This window comes from Syngnathus acus, chromosome 13 (genome assembly GCF_901709675.1).
Source record: "Syngnathus acus chromosome 13, fSynAcu1.2, whole genome shotgun sequence".
In the NCBI taxonomy this organism is placed as follows: domain Eukaryota; kingdom Metazoa; phylum Chordata; class Actinopteri; order Syngnathiformes; family Syngnathidae; genus Syngnathus; species Syngnathus acus.
In genome coordinates, this window is record NC_051098.1 from 6712188 (window position 1) to 6730545 (window position 18358).

Consider the following 18358-nt stretch of genomic DNA (forward strand, 5'->3'; position numbering starts at 1 on the left):
GCATTACAGAAAATAAAGAACTTTATCGCAATATTCTAATTTTCTGAGACACTCCTGTATATATATATATATATATATTAGTTATATATATATATATACTAACTATATATATATATATATATAGTTAGTATATATATATATAACTATATATATATATAGTTAGTATATATATAGATATATATATATATATATCTATATATATATAGTTAGTTGTATGAAGACTTTATATTCACTGTTTCTGTTTTGGAAGCTGTCTTTGAATACGAGCTCAATCATGCCAATATCGTGCTTTGCTCTTTTCTGTGTGAAAGGCAAAGGATGACAAATGCAGGATCTTCTGTTCTGTATGGAGGCTTAACTTTCATGCAAGGCACTTTTTCTTGAAATGCTCCTGATATGCCATTCGCCATACTTACATAGAGACGTCACTTGAGAGCATGGATGGGCTAAGTATGATATGTGGGACACATACTGTACAACCATGTATGCTTTTCTTTAATCCAACCCACCAATCATTTACATGAGCAAGAGTAAGCGTGTAATATTTGCTGCATTAATTTAGCTGTTTGCCCTAAAAAATTAATGAATTAAAATAAATTCTAATTCATCAAATCAATGGCATCTCATTCAATTCACGTAACCGTCAATAACATAACAAAGCATGTAAATAATTGTACTGAGGACTACCGACATAAATTATTCTTGTGGGAAAATCAAGAGTTAGTCCCTAAATTATTATTGACTTAATTAAGATGCAATTTTGGGGTTTTCCCATGAGCAGACACCACAGTAAGTTACTCGTATTATTTGTTTGGCAAGGTTTTTACAAAACATGACCTTCCTGGCACAACCCAGACATGTTTATGCCAGTTTGGGACTGGCACTGACTGAGTATTGTGGCACTGACTAAGAATTGCCATTCAAACCACTGCAGGACTACTAATTCGAAAACTGAAAATGAATTGTTTATTATTAAAATATAACTATTTTTCGTTACATAATTTCACATTCACATTGTAACTTTTTTCTTTCTTCATCTACTAATGACGTGGCCCTTATGACCACTCGTTGCACACTTAGGAAAGCGAACAAATGCAACTGAACTGTCGTGTGGGATATTCTAAAACAAATTTTCATTGGTCAAGCATCTTTGTTGTGATTAAAAAATTTGAGATGAACGGCATTGCAGCTCAGAGATGCAATCAAGAAAGTACGTATGACTGCCACCATATCAAAACAGTTCGTATGTGTATATTGTATATAAATATCCACACTGGTGCCTTTATTTCTTGCCTATTTCCTCTCTTTGTGTTATTATAATCAAGCTACAGCCGTCACAGCAATCTACTTCTTTCTTTACAATGTGGCAATTAGAACAGTGGGGGTGACAGGGTCAATCGCCAGGGTGCCACCAATTGGTTTGCAATTGTCCAGTTGTGTTGCAATCAGCAACGTCACTCGGTGCATGTTAGGCCTGGAAAAAAAAATCAAATGTGGCCATAGAGCACAAAGGTTTGCCCACGCCTGCTCTAGGAATACTGTCCTGAACAGGCTGCGCCACGTGTTCCGCCACATGTTCCGGACTGATGGTAAACAGGCCACTTTGACTAAGCTAAACTAAAAGCGTCAATGAGAGGCTTGTCAGGTTGCACCTGAGGTGAGCCTCGTGGAACCGTGCAAGACGGCTCACACGGACCAAGACATGCAATGCGGGGTCTGTTCCAATCTCAGGCAGGCCACAGCAGGTCTGGAGTAGCAGCATGACAAGTCTGGAGCAACCTTGACCTCTGGGTGGTCCTACAAGCAATGTCTAGGAGCGGTAGTCCTTCTTACTGTACGGCCTGTTGCCCAGAATGTGGTCGATTTCAGACACCACGTGAGACGTCATCTTGGGAAGTACCTGGATGGGGATGCATAATTGACACCGGGAGGCAGTGAGAAATATATATATATACGATAAAGTAGAGTACCGTGGACGGAACCCTAATGAGTAAAATGGTTGGATGGATGACAGGGACAGTTTTAAAATGTGCAAAAGCTGAAAGGAAAAGGTTTCACCTGTATGGCCCCAAGGTTCTCTGTGAGCTGCTCAGGGTTGGATGTTCCCAACAGGACTGAACTCACACCTTCATTCCTTAAACACCATGCTGCAGACAGGACAGGGTGGAAGCATGAGCTGCTGCAGCAATCATGAATACGTCCCACTTGGTGGCACACCTTTACTTTTTATTGTCTAGAACTGGTTAATTTGCCGTGTTTGAGTTTTAAAAGAACTTTCCCATTATGCAAAGCTGCATCTTGTGAGGGCATGTGTTTTGTTTAAATATACAATTTTCGATTCTCTTTGTTTTATTTTAAATTTGACAGTAAACATCAATTGTGTGTCGTAATTCCAGACTATAAACTGCTATTCTTTGCCCAAACTTTGAACCTTACGTTTTATAATCCAGTGCATCTTATCTATGGATTTGTCATGACTTTTATGATATTGTAAGAGGATTTCTTTTGTTAGTACAGATAATAGAAATGTGGACATTTCATTTAAAACAGCTGCGGTTTAAAGTCCAGTGCGTCTTATATATGAAGAAAACAGGATTTTAGCTGGTGCGGCTTATATTCAGGTGCGGCTTGTAGTCCAGAAATTATGATATCTTAAACAAATATAAACTGCTGCTTGATGTGAAGTGTGTTAAATTTGAGTTTTCTGCTACCATTTACTGCGCAAACGTCAATTTTTTTTTCACAAGCAAAATAAATACATACAAATAATACGTTGATCGAACGACAGCTCATCTCTCCAAAAATGTGTTAATAGGGTCATTTATAATTTTAGGTACAACTGTATGTCTTTGACTCTATCTATAGGGTTGGTGTTCTTAGTTTACTCTGAGCTTTTAGTTGCAATAGTATAATTCTGGCAAACATGAACGCGGCGGACAGGCTGGTCTGGCTCACCCACAGCTAGTTGAGGTAACGTGCAGCCCAGCTTCTCTGCAATATGGTTGAGCTCTTTCAGCTTAGCTTGCTGCTTTCGCCCATCTTCGCTCACAATTTTTTCTTTAAGCCATTGATACGCCTAGAATAGCGAGAAAGTGGGAAAACAAAAGGCAGAGGGACTTTTTCATTCAAATACATTTTCATAAATTTTCTGAAATAATTTATCATAAAAAGTAAGGTTGATTGGTTCAACTTTTCTTCGTTTCATTTGAAATTTATATTTTTTAAACCCACTCCAAATTTCATCCATCTTCAATTAACCTAACATTGTGGAAGAACCAGGAGAAAAAACTCACAAAAATCCAATTAGTGTGCATACCTTCATGGAAGCCCTGGAAGATTCAGGAATACCATTCTCATATTTCCCTGTGATGATGCCACACGCTAGCGGTGACCAAGTCATCGCTCCGACTCCTGCAGCCATAGACAAGAGGCACGTTAACATAAGAACTGTGAAAATATGACAGGATGACAGTGAAGAGTCCTTGCCTATCTTGTGATAAAGTTCAGGCAGTTGCACTTCAACTTTCTCCCTCTGGAAGAGATGGTACTCGGCCTGCTCACACACCGGAGGGATCAGATTAAACTGTCTTGCCACTGAGTACGCCTCCTGCAAGAAGAAAGACGCAGTAAGAATTGGGAAGACGGATGGACTCATTAGTCTGTTTCTTTGTCACTATAGAAGACAGGAAAGGGGGAAAGAAGCAAGTGATGGGACGGATTTAAAGAGAGGGAAGATGGATTAGAGAGGGCTGATCAAATGGTGTCAATCATCCACTAATTCATATGTCAACAAATTAATATTTGTTACTTGTTCTAATTTAGTAGAATCAATTCTAATTTTGGTCACCAATGGCTATTTATTACAAAATGTTCCATTGCAAATGTAGAGTAAATTGTTTTTTTATACCATGATCTCCATGGCCGTCCATCGAGATGTTCCCCAGTACATTGCCATGCCTTGGTTGATCACATAGGTCATGGCCCGGACGATCTCTGTCAGATAAGAGCAAACTGTTAGTTGGCTGCAGTGAGTGGGATAGTATTTTGAAACGTGTGTTTTTTTGTGTAAATACCGTAAACATCAAAAGGATTTAGGTGGCACTTTAAATCCTTTCAAACATGTCCTAATGCCAAATTTCAGTATGAATTAATCACTGATGACTTTTTCACAGATTCAAGAAAAATATATTGCTCTAGGAAGATTTTCTTGTATTAAAAAAAAAGGTTTTCACCAATATCTTTGGTTCGAAAGTATATTCTTTCTGATGTGTAGGCAGTAAAAAAAATAAAATTTGCTGTTTGTGTTTTAGTCAGATCATTTTTTGCTGATGGGTTTAAAACATTTCCAACAGATTGATTTTTGCTAAGGAGAAATAATTTAGTTTAGTTACAGTATTTCATGCAGTATGTGTTTTATCATGGTTTTTGTTATGGCCGTATTACATTATGGTCCAGAGCTACAATAAATATCTTCAATCTTGGCCTCACAAAAGGAATTGTGAGTGGGACTGCGTAAAGTGTCTACCAATGTATTCTCTCCAAAAATGTTAAGTAAACAACAAATGAATCCAGACGGGATAGCACACAATGCACGGTTGCATTTTTCAATGTAGTTTTCTGACAACTCGTTACCAATCCCAATCCACCATCCTAACAATCTCACGTTGAGAGGCTTATGTTCAAGCTTACCGCAGCTCTAATGATGCAATTAGCCTCAAACTGTGCTGACAGCATGAGCCAACAAAAACTCTGACTCGGGACTGTCATTAAGGCCATTCATCATCAAGCCGGCATCACTCTAATTGCACCGCAATCTCCCTCATGGATAGCATCACACTTATTTTCCTGTTTCTACAGAAGGTAAGTGCAGGGTTGTATTTAAGCAAAACACATGGAGAAAACTTTAGAAAATGGAGCAAAGGTTTAATTCTACAAAAGAAATAAATGAAGTATCAGTGCTTCCTCACTGTATGGAAATTAGAATTGTTGTATACCTCTAAACATTTGAGACAAAGTACCCCATGAGCAAGGTAAGCTTCATAAAGAGACGTTAGGATGACTTTGGTGTAGTAGTTTTTGATTGAATTCAAAATATATTGAAATTCTCCCGAAAAAATCCTTAGAGGGAAACTCAACATGCACTGAGCTGACAGCGAACCAAATCAAATACACTCAGGCATGCAAAAAGAGATGCCAGCGTGAAATGGGTACACAGAGTGCAGCGCCACTTAAGCTGGGGGGGGCAGATGGCCGGTCGCCAAGGGCACCTTGACAGTAGCAAACAAGTGTCTGTCTAACAACCAGTTGCCATATTTTTGTCCACAGCGGGACTCTAACCTAAAGCTCAAGAACTTAGAGGTGAGCTACTCCCCCACCTAACAGAACCCAGAACTCTATCGCGCAACTGTAGAGTGAACTTAAACGGAGATTGTTATCCTTGACTCTAAAATTTTGTAGAAACACCTCCCAGAACAGTAGAAGTTGATATTACACTCTAAGTAATGGACATGTTGACGTGATTGCAATTTCATAGGACCCTAGTGTGGTTACTGCCTCACCTTCCATTGGCGTGTTGGTGTCAGGGCGGTTGGCAAAAACGACATCGACGTACTCCAACTGCATCCTCTGTAGCGAGCCTTTCAGACCTGGGGAGCACACGTGAGGGTTCATTTAGATCACAGGTGTCAAACTCAAGGCCCGGGGGCCAGATACGGTCCGCCACATCATTTTATGTGGCCCGGAAAGACAAATTGTGCATCAAATTCATGTGTCATTACTAGAATTGCAAATTGTCTTCACTTTTAATATCTTTCTTTTTTTATATTTGACCAGTTTTTACTCGTCTCATTTGAAAACGAGTTATTTGTCAGTTTGTTTTGTAGCTTTTACTGTATATAATATGAGGTGCTCATACATTTATTTGGGTTGACAGTCATAAGGGCTATGACTATAAGAAGCTATGACTACAATGCGGCCCGTGAAAAAAATGAGTTTGACACCCCTGATTTAGATTAATAAAAGCAAAAAGATCAACAAGTTGTAATGCTTGAGCCATACCTTCAATAATGTGCTTTCTAGACAGGCCTCTCTCTGTCTCTGCTCTGATGAAAAAAAAAAAAGATTTGCAAAATTTTCCAACATGGCGGAAAGAAATTGCAGCATAGAACTCCTCACTTACTTTCCTCCCCAGTAAAGTTTGGTTGTAATGACCAAGCTGGATCTCCTACAAAATAGCAAAACAGAAAATAAAAGGAACCTGGAAAGATGCTTGCTGTATTGATTTTAAGCTCAGTGGTAAATAAGTTTCAAGATCGATACAGCATCTCTCTGTCTGTCTCGAAATTATTATTCTAGTCTTCAAATCAAATGTTTTGCTGTCTACAGTCACAGTTTAAGTTTAATTGCTTTGGCTTTCTTGTCCTCCTTATTACATTCACAGACTGTTTGTTCTTGATTTTTTTTTCCAAGTCACAATACTAAGATGGATTGTGTTCAGAAATTAAAATACTGTCATTACCTCCAGCATTTCTTCTTGATAATGGTTCCAAGAATCACTTCGGCCCTGCAAGGCAGAATGAAAAAAAACTAGAACTATATTTCGATTTAGTTCATGTACTTTTACGAGTAATACACATGTCGATTTTGGATTTGTCCTAATGATATGTACTTTGTATGTTTGAGCTGTTGTAAATTGAAAGCAGCACAAAGTCTGAAGAAAAATTCAATACCCGTTGACATCTATCGAATACTCCTTACATGTGAGTTGAAGCATAAGTGGGGAAAACTCGAGAAGTTGGAACAACACCCACCTGCCGCCCGCATAGACTTCAGCTGTGTCAAACAGATTGACCCCGTTCTCGTAGGCGATGGTCATCAGCTGCTCTGCAACCTGGCAACATAAGTTGAACCGTGAGGACGAAAAGCTCAATTCCACAATAAGATAAATTAAATATGTACCCAAATAGATTTTTCACACTGAGGAAGAAAATGCCACCTTCATATTTGAATGCAAAATACTGACAAACAATAAAAGCAATTGTGGTTTTGATACAATTTTGTCTTCCCAGTAATAAAAAAAATGGAACTTTTCCTTCTGCTCAAGTAGCAATGCAGCAATAACTGCATTTTCTACTTTAAGTTCAATCTTACTGTCATATGTAATTGATGAAGGCTTCCACCAAACGTTTGCAGTAAATATTCTTTGTGTACATACTTGTGGAGCGTTTTTGCTGCAGGCCAAATGGATCAGCAGTAAAAGTCAATAGCTTCCCATTAAATGTGTTTATGATGAAAGATGAAAACATGACAAATGCATAAAAACGGGTGGTAATGATTTTTAACAAGTTCTGACACACCTCGTATACTGACTCATCACTCGAGAGTCACTGTGAGTTTGCAGAGCTACTTGTGGAGAGATTTTGTGTTTAGGTTGTTGCTGCTGTTTATTCTCAGGTGGTGTGGGAACACTTGAATGGAAGATATGCATCATCCAGTGAGGAAAACCAGAATACATTTTCTTGGTTGACATAAAAAAAGGCTACTCAAACCTCCCACATGGCAGCTTCATGACTACACAGTTAACAATTCCAATTTCCAACTTATCATTTGTCTAAACTATCATCTGTGATTGCTGCTGCTGGTTCTGCTGCCCATGGAGGAGTAAAGAAAATCACATTCATTATTTAATGATGCAAACGCGCTCAGTGATGTCTTTAAGACTAGCCATCTGTTAGACAAGCCTTTGTTTTGCAGATATCACCATGATACATTATAGCGGGGCTTAATCCTGATTGTGCATCTGCTGACCAAGTGCTTTACTATAAACAGAGAAACAAATTGTCTTTAATTAAAGGGCAACAATAAAGTCCACCATGTTGAGCCAGTGATCATTTATCACAGTAAAACGTTGCCAGCAGGTATTGTCTAACAATGCTTGTGTGGTTGTGCCTAATCAGGCATAGTGAAGATCTGTTGATGTCAACATAAATAAAAGAAGGGGTGTTCCTAAGAAGGATACACACATAATGGTAATCAAGACAAATGTTAGTACTTTGACCCAGCAAAGGACTAATTGTTGGATAGTTCGCAAAGATTATCCAGCGGTGGGCTCGGACGGTGCATATACAATTTCCATAACCTGGTTAGAATTCAAACTGTGAAAGAGACAGGATGTCACCAGTGACATTGAACTGGGGAATAATGGCTGGGAGGAAGACATGTGACTCCATTGCACTTCAGTCTTTAGGGTAAGACAAATAATATAGTTACATAAATGTACTGTTTGTGTGTCTCTTGCATTGTGCGAGAGATGCCGCAACACAAGCGGTCACCTCGTAGTTTTCTTCTTTAATAAAAGCATGAAAGATTAGATAGGGAAAAAAATAGCATCATACCTCATCTGTTATCTGAGCCCCAAACGTCACCCATGTTCCTGGCGAAAAAACAGAAAGTGACAATTGCAATTAGACTTTAAATAACATTTTGTGACATGCGTCATTTTGTAAATTGTGACACGAGTGTAAACTATCAAGGCTGTCATGTCCCCAAGAGAAACAATGTATCATTTTATGAATGATTAATAGTGTAACTGCCTGTTAGCGCTTTATAATAGTGATGCATATGTGAGTGAGCGGGTGTTCCCGTATCTTGCAGCGTGTGTAATACGCGCTGCTGATTAGAACATAAACAATGCTGATGACATGCAAAAGGTTAAGACACCACAAGCTGAGAAACTCCTCAGCAAATCCCCTCACTGAATTATTAATATAGCTCTGATGTGAGTGAAAACGCTTCCCATTCAAAACTGTTGCAGCAATCCAGGAATTTACATTGCCACAAAATTGTCTGCGACAGGAATGCAAATTTGTGTCTGCTTCAAACTTTCAAATGCTGCATGGCTTTTAATGTTGCTCAGGGGATTGTAAGATTTGCTTGAAAACAGATAAAGAAGCAAGTCTGAAACTTCTTGGAGAGGTGACCTGCCGCCATCCTATTTTATGTACTTTTCCTTTTGTTCATTTTCAGGAAGAAAATGCTGAACCAACAAATGTTTCTTTTTTCTCAGAACCATTTGTTTATTTATTTATTTGCTTCACACACAAACAGCATACTTGGTGATTCATTATGCAACTACACGTTTAGCTAATAAGCAAACTCTATTTTCTCCCAGTTGCGGGTTTTGTTCCTAAGCAGAATTCATTAGACTCAATCGTGCCTTAGGGAAGAAAACATGTTGTACGATGTGAGCAACCTCTCACCCAGAGTCATCTGGTGAAGCTTCCAGCTCCTCTGCGACCAATGAGGACAAGAAAATAACAACACAATCTCACCATGTAGCAATGTTTCCTTTCACACTCCCACACATAACAACTCTTATATGTCCACTGTTGACTTGTGCTGCTCCACTGTCATCGAGGGATGAACAAGGCCTAGTAAAAAGGCAGTTAAGCACATGTCCTGAGTTTTGTTAGTCACCTAAATGTTGAACAGAGGCTGTGATTTACCAAAGTCAAATTCCTTGTTTGGCACGCTCAAACATGGCGAATAAAAACTCTTGAATCTTGAATGCTCAACTTTATGACAACAGAAGCCATTAGGCCACACATTTGGATTGGAAAAGCTCCTCTGAGCTGTGATTTAGTCTCACTTACAGATAATTCCCTTGGATGTGTTGTGGAACGCAAAGCAAATCCTGCTGTTTTCGACATGTGGTGATGGGGGTTGATTTGAGAAATTGTTGAGGTCCGTAACCATGGAAACTTCACGACAGTCTCAGCTATTGTATGTCCACAGCCATTATGTGATTGCACAGTGGAGTGTCTTTGCAGTCAATATTTCTTGTCTACATTTCCCACTCACCTGTGAAAAGTGTGTTTTGAACATCTCTCTGCAAGCGTGAGTTTTTTCAGTCAGCCCTTAAAGCTATTTCCAGTGTGGCAGAATTGTAATTACTGCTACGGATGTCCAGTTGGTGTTTTGTGTCTGAGTGGGAGGCTCAGTGTGGGATGAAAACCCTGCAGAGCTCGAGTGTCAAGGCCAGCGCACATCAGGGATCAGCAGAGTTTTGGCTCTTTGATGGAAATTGAATCCCCGTGAACGTCAAACATTTCTTTTTCTCTGCGCCGGTGGATGTACGTAAGGTTGCTATGCAACAACTGTAAATCGGATAACTTTGAGAGGCTTGCTCCTGAAACCGAGAGGATTGAAAGTCAGAAAGCAGGTTTAAAATTTACACCTGATTCGAGCAAGTTATAGTCACAAAACAGAAACCGGAAGTGGTAGCTTGTTCCCTGAGGATTGAAGCCTCAGATCTCCATGGGTGAAACGATACTCGCAAATCGCAAATGCCAAATTCTTAAACAGACTAAACAAGGAATGCATCAGCACAACACAAACACAACAACCTTTGGATCTATTTTTGGGGCCGTCTACTGCACTGCCTCTTCAATTTTTATTGACTTTTTCAGAACAAAATTTGAATCACCTTTTGACTACTGTTATGTTTTTTTTCTGTCTTGTCTACATTGCAACTGCTGCTTTCAGTGGGCGGAGAGAGCAACATAAACAGCATAACTCCAGTTAAAAATAATGTTACACTTTGGCTGAAAATTCAACTTCACAACTCACGTCAGTGACTTTTTGGTTATATAAACCCAGGGATTATAAAATAACAGTACAAATGAATTCATTATGGCCTTTATGCTTATTATACATTCACAGGACATCTCATTTATTTTGGTTTAGAACTTTTGTTGTACTTTGAACTACTTTATAATTAGACACCATCATACTGGGAGCTGTTGCTAATATCATTTCCTACTTAAGCTTAATGAAGTAAAATGAGTCTCATTGGATTTTACAGACGAACCTTGCCAGTCAGCGTCTTCAGAAACGAGAGCGTGAAAGGGAAGAACTTGGGGAGGTGAAAATTTGACACGCTCAGTGAGTGAGAGGGTCCATTAGAGGATGAAAAGCTGCAGTAACTTGTCCTCCACAGCACCCATCCGTCCTCTCACTGCCTTTTTGCACTGTAGGAGTTTTCATCCAGGGCAAAATATTGCAAGCATTCATCAGTCGATGGCACGCATTAATTAAAGCCCTCCTTCCTCTGTGACAAGTAGGCATCATAATTGGAAAAAAATAATGAGCTCGTGTACAAGTGCTGATGGTCCTGATAATGCTGATTATGAATTCGTGTCTCTGTGTGTGTTTGGATGTGCGCAGTCCACAACCAATTAGCATCTGTTGACATCGCGGTAAAGCAGCTCAAAACTTATATAGTGGCCGTTCTGAATTGCTTTGAAAGAATAGATGCATGAAAAGTTTGGATTGATCACACAAATCACCTCATATTGTCAACAACACCATCCGACACTCCAGGCCAATCGCTAGTTGAAAATAATAACTTCAGTTTCATTTAAATTGGGAGCAGTTTTATTGGGACTAAGGAAGTTGCTTCTATTTGACAAATGAATTCATTTCATGCTGGATGTGGTATAAGTTCTTTTCATTGTCTGGGAAATCTTAATAGCCTTGAATGGCTCACATTATGCAATTAGAGACTAAATTAAAATTTAATAAAAAGAAGTGAGCTACAGAATGCCAACAGGGAAAAAGAGGCATACAGTACTGTGCTCATCTGAAAAGCTGATGCTGAACTTTTGAGTTGCTTGCTTTGAAAAATTGGATAAAGATTCAAAGAAAATTAAATTGAATTGAATTGAAAATCCCCCTTTGCATATAAAGTAAAGAAAAACATTTTATTCATTGTTTATATATGATCAAAATCATTTAAAAAAAACTATTAATGTTTTAAACAATAGGTGTAAAATGACTTTTGGAGCGTTCGATGTTGGAGGCACGACTCTAATTTCTTTTTTTTCTTTTTTTTACAGTGTTGTCTTTTTGTTGAAAATCATGCATGCAGTGTGCACAAAAAACATCCAACAGGCATGCACTCAGGGGAAAGATGCCAGTGTGAAGGGCAACTTGACTGTGTTGTTCCCTTAAGCAGTTTGGGGGCGTTTAGTGCCTCGTACAAGGGCACCCTGACAGGACGCAGAAAAGATACTGGCTATCCCTCTAGCAACAAGTCCCATTGTGTATTTTTAAAATCAAGTACATATACACATCCGGTCTGATCTCGACAACATCTTTTCTCTATAGCCCGTCTCGCCCTGTCATCATCGTGCCCAGCCAAGGCGCAACGTGTGACAGACAGCTGCCATTCGGTTGACCTTTTCTGTACTGCGCAGCTCCATCAAATTGAAGCAGACCACTTCGACTAATGTGAAGCAAACAAGTCAAAAGCAAGGTAGCTGTCACACTCATAATGGCCAATGGATTTGGATTTTCTTTTTTTGTTAAAGGTAGTGGTCGATATGGGACACTTATTCCAAAGAGAAGGACCTCGCTAGATAATCTTAATCTGCTATGCATTTCCATTTTTGTTCATCCTAGTTGACTTTGAAAGTCTACAGCTCTTTATTCACAAAATGAACATTTTTAATGATTTGATTCACTGAATGAGACAAGGGCAAGGTGAAATTTACTTACCAAGTCCTAGGCATGACACCCTTAGTCCTGATTTTCCAAGGTTTCTGTAATCACAGAAGAAAACTACTTAACTCAGTGGTACTTTAAAACACATTTGCATTCACACCGTTTCACAACGAAAGAAATATCTGTCAATCCAATATTCCGAGATTTTCATTAGGCTCACGTCATCAGACAACATCACATCTGCAATGAGCAACTGTTTACCTGTCAGCAAAATAATTGGAGTTTTCACCAATCTCCCATTTTCACTCGCCTGTCAAAATCACTGAAGTGATTTATTACAGACATGACTTCACTGCCATTTCATATCGGAATGCTTAATTGGACATCCGAATGAAACCATCCTACGGTAATCAATTTTTGATGATGCACTAGATCCCCACAAGACAGTTCTTCACACCAGCGGCAAAACAGTATTTGTGGGTTTAATCCCATCGCATCCTGACGTTGATACGCATGGATTTACATCATGACAGCCCAACACGTCTCTTGTAGCTAAGATTAAAGATTAAGATTAAAGATTAAAGTCCCAATGATCGTCACACACACACCTGGGTGTGGTGAAATTCGTCCTCTGCATTTAACCCATCCCCGTGTGACCTACCTAATGAGATTTTGTATCGACTCCAGCAGTCTACAAGTACTTTTGTCCGGTGTTAGTGGCTGTCTCACTCCCGTGATAGTTGAAAATGATTGTTCATCAAACCCAAAGAGGGTGATAGTCCAGAAAGTTAATATAATCATGAAGGCAATTATTCACCATTCAATTACGCAATCTCAGTGAGAAATTTGCTATTGAAGGGGTAAACAATTCAGAAGACAACTAGCAACAGAAGGGATTTTGCTTGACCTTTGAGGAATCATTAGAGGTGCTCCAACTTTTTTTAAGTTTTCTTGGGTCATCTAATTGGTTCAGTAAGCCTACATGAGCAGGAGAGGTGAGATGAGGATTGGAAGAATGACAGCGCTGAAGCAAATGACCAATGAGGAGATGCAGATAAAGACGGGGTAGAAGAAAATAAGATTCCCCACTTGTAAGATGCATTGCCGTCATTATTTGTAATGTGTCTCAAAAGGCTCTTGCAAACACCACCTCCGCTTAGTGCACCACATGTACACTCACGCACGCACAGTGGGCAGCCATCCTGGGCCATCAAATATTTATTGAAATTTTAAACCCCTGTAATCGCTTTTCCAAACAGATCTAGCATAACAAGCCTCCCTTGTCAATGAAGCTATTCATCTTTACCTAAACACGTCTTCATTTGCTACATGATAGACAGTAATGACTTTCTCTATATCCCTGCCGTGATGCGATTTGTCTCTTATTGCAAGTGAAGGAGATTCTCCCCCTCACTTTTTTTGATGCATGGTTTACTCCCCAGCTTCATAGCAAAATAACGTTGGATGATAATTCCAATTAACTTAAACTGCAATCGGTCAAACCACTAAGTCCATATGCATCATGTTACGTCTTCTGACATTTGAATACAGTGCCATGTAAATGAACAATAAAGGTTGACGGACAAATAGTGGACATTTTGTGAATCATCACAGAAAATGTATTAATATCATAACCATCATAATTCCAATTGCACCACAAATGAGATCATAGTTCTGTCAATTGGCCAAAGTCATACAGTATACTTCATTCATATGAGAATAAAAAAGAAACATCTGAGGTAAATTACCAATACTTTGCTGATTGGGTGTATGTTATTGCTCTATTGTTCATTGACTGTGTAATGAGTTACTCCAAACAAAATCCAACATCATTCATTTCAATTGAGTGCACTGCGGATGACAACCTTAAAAGCTCTTTTAACTATCACAAAGTTCCGGCTGTCATACAGGCTGTCAATATCGTGCAGGCTTGATGTAGCTAGATTTAGAAATAAAAGGAAATGCAGAGGTGACAAAACAAAAGTGTTTGTGACAATGATTAATTGCACCAGCCACAGATGAAATAAAGCATGCGTGCGTTTGACAACAGGCATCATTCAGTAATTAAAAGAAGCAGTGATGCAGTGGGAAGTTGGAGACTTACTTTTTGTCCAGGACAGAAGAAAGGAAACATTAATCATACTATAACAACTGAAGAAATTGACAGACCGGAATATGAAAAGACGGTGTGTTATTTTGTGTGTGGACAGCCCACGACATCCAATTAAATGACCAGAATCAAAGTGGGCATCATTCTTGAGCCAAATGAATTGGCCCTCATTTAAATGCATGTTGAGTCAGCTCCATATGCATCCTGGGATTAGACCTCAATAAATAAACACTTTGTAAGAATCTCTCCGTTCAGCTGTTTTGTGACCCAGTTGTATTCACCATCAGTAAGCCACTACTTTCAAAGAGCTGTGAGCCACAGATGCAGGAAGTTACGTACAGTACCACTGAGATTTGGAAAAAAAATTAAGGCTCATAAAAAAAGAAAAGAAAGAGTTTCATTAACAAACAATTGTGGAAGAAAACCAATCACGACATAGAAAATCTTTTTTCGTTCACCACCTTCACTGTGTGTTTAAGAAATAAATCCAAATAATATTTTTTTTTCCTGGGACTGATCGTCCACCAATCACAGGATACATACTGGAAATTTCCCATTTTTTATTGTGTACATGTAAGATGATGCTATCAATAAAACGCAATATTAAAAAAATGGATGGTACCGACTGACGACCTGCAAATCTGAAAATCTTCCCTCAGATATGTTTTGAATGAATAAACCCATCATATTATATCTGTGAAAAATACTGTATTAGCATCGGTGTGTGCCTTAAGGTCTAATTAAAACCCTGAATCGAATACAAGTGACTTTCTTGGATAACTTCCAAGAGATTTTACAAGCAGTCATCTGCAACATACCGTGTTCATCATTTATTGATGAATGAACTGCTGAAAATATAAAACCACTGAGAGCACCATAGTGGGTGGGAGGTTGTGTGCTGCTCTTTTTTTTTCATCACCCCGTAATGCTGTCTGGTTGCCCTGTTTGTATGTTTTCCAATACAAAACAGACAAAAACATTCTATAATGGAGACAGACTTGAGTGATGCTCCAAAATGTTACGTTTCTTACTCTTGCTTGTAACTTAATGTCGCCTTGTGAATCTGAGGGGCTTGTTTATGATGACTGTAATGTATTATGTCCCTTCAATCCAGAGCAGCTGCATGACTCCAATTATCAAGACCCCTCAAATGACCTTCCACTTCCTCTCCACAAGGCCGTCGAACCAGCCTTGTAAACCTTTCTTCCTTACTTAGCACCCTGAGCGGCTCGTGTCGCCTTGCCCTCGTCTCTCCCCGGTTCTGGATTTTCTTTTGGCTCAGTGTCTCCCTGTGGTTTCATTATCGAGTTTGCTCAGCTCGACTGCTGCTTCCCCCGAGCTAACCGCAGCCTTGTTGCCACCAAGGCTTAAATAAAATATCCTTTTTATGACACACCAGGATGCATATTTCTCAGTGGTCTACACTAGAGTTCCCTAATCCGCTTAACATATTGCTTTTGTTCTGTCTTTGGATTCAGAATAAATCCGACTACGCGGTAGCAGCACACACTGGCCAATCCTCCTGATTTTCCAGGGTCTCTCATGTATTTAACTGCAATTTTCCTTCGAGAGTTACATTTGTCCCTTTCTTTCATGGTTTTGAGGTTTTGCCATTATTTATTCATTTGCCTTGGATTGTGCTTCATCACAACTGTTTTCAATCGGACCAGAATTACAGCCACTGTCGTCTTTCGTCCAGCGTTTTCTCTGTTTTTCAGTCTAATAGGTTACATTATAGGTGAAGATAATTGCCAGTCATCATGTGGATGGTTCAGATCATGTTTAGAGTTGCTACATTTTTTTTTTTTTGCTCTATTCCTGTTCAGTTGGAAAAGAAATGTACCCGTCTTCGGTGACCAAAGGTCTTTTAGTTGGATAGTCTGTGACTAACACTAGCACACACTTGTGATAAAATAGTTAAATACAAAATATCAATTTGTATATATTTGTTTATTTTTAACAGTTGATGAAAAAAATTAAATATAGTAAGTGCATGATGGCTGAAAAAAAGTGACGTTTACTTTATTGGAAGAAAAATAAAAAAAACGCCAATCCCATTTCAACCCTTTACTAAGGTATTCACATAAGTATAATATAATATAATTCAGTGTTCTTTTTGGATCACTTTTAGGAGAACACATCCAATTGAAATTCAAAGTGAAAGGAATATGAACGGAGGCTATGCGGAGGAGCAGAACACAGAGTGAGTATAACACTGTGAGAATGTAATAAATCACTTTCACGTTATTTAAAATTCAACAGTAGAAACACTGTGTCACTGGTAATAATTCTTGTTACCACTTAAACTTTCAATGAATATGGGGTGTTGTATAAAAAAATATATACACACACATTGTATTCCAAATCACCATATAATTTATATTCTTACATAGTGACATTATCAAGGCTTATATGGTGCCAAAAAGTGATTGAAATTTTGCAATTTAAAGACAACAAATTCTTACCAGCCAAAAACAAGAATGCGCTGTCAACCAGTGGTTACATTTATATGCAATTTTAACAACTGTTGTTTCTGCGTTGTTTTTATTTTACCACCCAGCATCCACAAGTCTTCATTTTGCAGAACTCAAGCAGATTAATGATTGTACTTCTACGTATGTGAGCATCTGTTCAGACAATCTGCTGGATGACATAAATTATCATGTTATATTACTTCCACTGTCAGATCCAATTATGGTGAAACATAGTGCGGCTCCTTTGGACTTTGCGTTTAAATATTACTATCGCAACAGCCTCATGAATGACATGAATACTCATCTGCAGCAGGTTGATCTTCCGAACCGCTTATCCTCACGAGGATCGCTAGGTGTGCTGAAGCCTATCCGAGCAGTCAAACTCCACACAGGAAGGCCAGAGCCGGAATCGAACTCACCACCTCTGCACTGTGAGGCGGACGTGCAAACTAGTGCTATCCGGTTTGAATGCAATCTATTTATTATATCTTTGTCTTGTATGGAATTTAATATTTTATTTACAATTCAATATTTAAATTGTGCCATTATGCAGGAATTCATTTATTTTGTAGTCAGCGAATGGAGAGAAACAGCTGACACAGTTAAAAGACAAAAGCTAAAAGCATGTGACATCATCCATTCATGTGATTTAATTCATGCTGGAAAAACAATTTTGACCCAAAGTTCTATTAGACAGTGAGACCTGGCTTCTAATCAATTATTCAAATTGATAATATTTTTTTCATCATTTGGCTTACACATTACATCTCCAAAATGCTTTTTCACTGCAATTTGTGTGTTTTATTACTTTTGCTCAATAAACAAAACAGAAAAGAAAAGAATGAAACAATTAGTATTCAGTTATAGTACAGATGAAAAGAACACAAGGAAGACGGAATATTAAAATTAACATACGCAGATGATACAGCGATGTTGTGCTTGCACATATTCTCAATCATTATCTATTAAATATTTTCAATTTTCACATATAAACAGATTAATAAAGCGTGTTAAATTTACCAAGGCAAATGCTTACGCTTACAAAAATTCCCATGTCCCACATAGAGCAAAACACCAGCATGTGCATTCTCTCATAAGGCCATCGGTGACATCTACTCATGGGAATTGGAGAAAAGTCAGAGCCAGCACATTTTGTGGCCACTGGTGTGGATGATGGAGACACAATAAGTCCCAAGGAGCTAATGAGCCGAATTGCTGGATGGATTTTCATTACTCCTTTATATACTGCACATTGGCACACATAGAACAATTG

General features: G+C 38.6%; 1 protein-coding gene across 5 annotated transcripts in view; it reads right to left on the reverse strand.

The window, feature by feature from the left end:
• Positions 1-1299: 1299 nt before the first annotated feature.
• The window catches only part of kcnab1a (potassium voltage-gated channel, shaker-related subfamily, beta member 1 a), a 43883-nt gene continuing 26824 nt past the window's right edge, over positions 1300-18358 (reverse strand). For 4 of the 5 annotated variants that reach the window (XM_037268707.1, XM_037268706.1, XM_037268705.1 and 1 more), the window contains 13 exons: positions 12556-12599; positions 8394-8431; positions 6810-6889; positions 6518-6562; positions 6179-6223; positions 6058-6101; positions 5559-5645; positions 3908-3993; positions 3487-3607; positions 3317-3411; positions 2956-3076; positions 2059-2147; positions 1300-1900 (listed from right to left, as the gene is read on the reverse strand). In XM_037268707.1, coding sequence (XP_037124602.1) covers positions 1811-1900; positions 2059-2147; positions 2956-3076; positions 3317-3411; positions 3487-3607; positions 3908-3993; positions 5559-5645; positions 6058-6101; positions 6179-6223; positions 6518-6562; positions 6810-6889; positions 8394-8431; positions 12556-12599 — 985 coding nt within the window. In that variant the 3' untranslated portion in view covers positions 1300-1810. Of the gene's footprint in view, positions 1901-2058; positions 2148-2955; positions 3077-3316; positions 3412-3486; positions 3608-3907; positions 3994-5558; positions 5646-6057; positions 6102-6178; positions 6224-6517; positions 6563-6809; positions 6890-8393; positions 8432-12555; positions 12600-13162; positions 14043-18358 lie in introns of those variants that run through there. The other variant, XM_037268709.1, reaches the window with a different exon arrangement.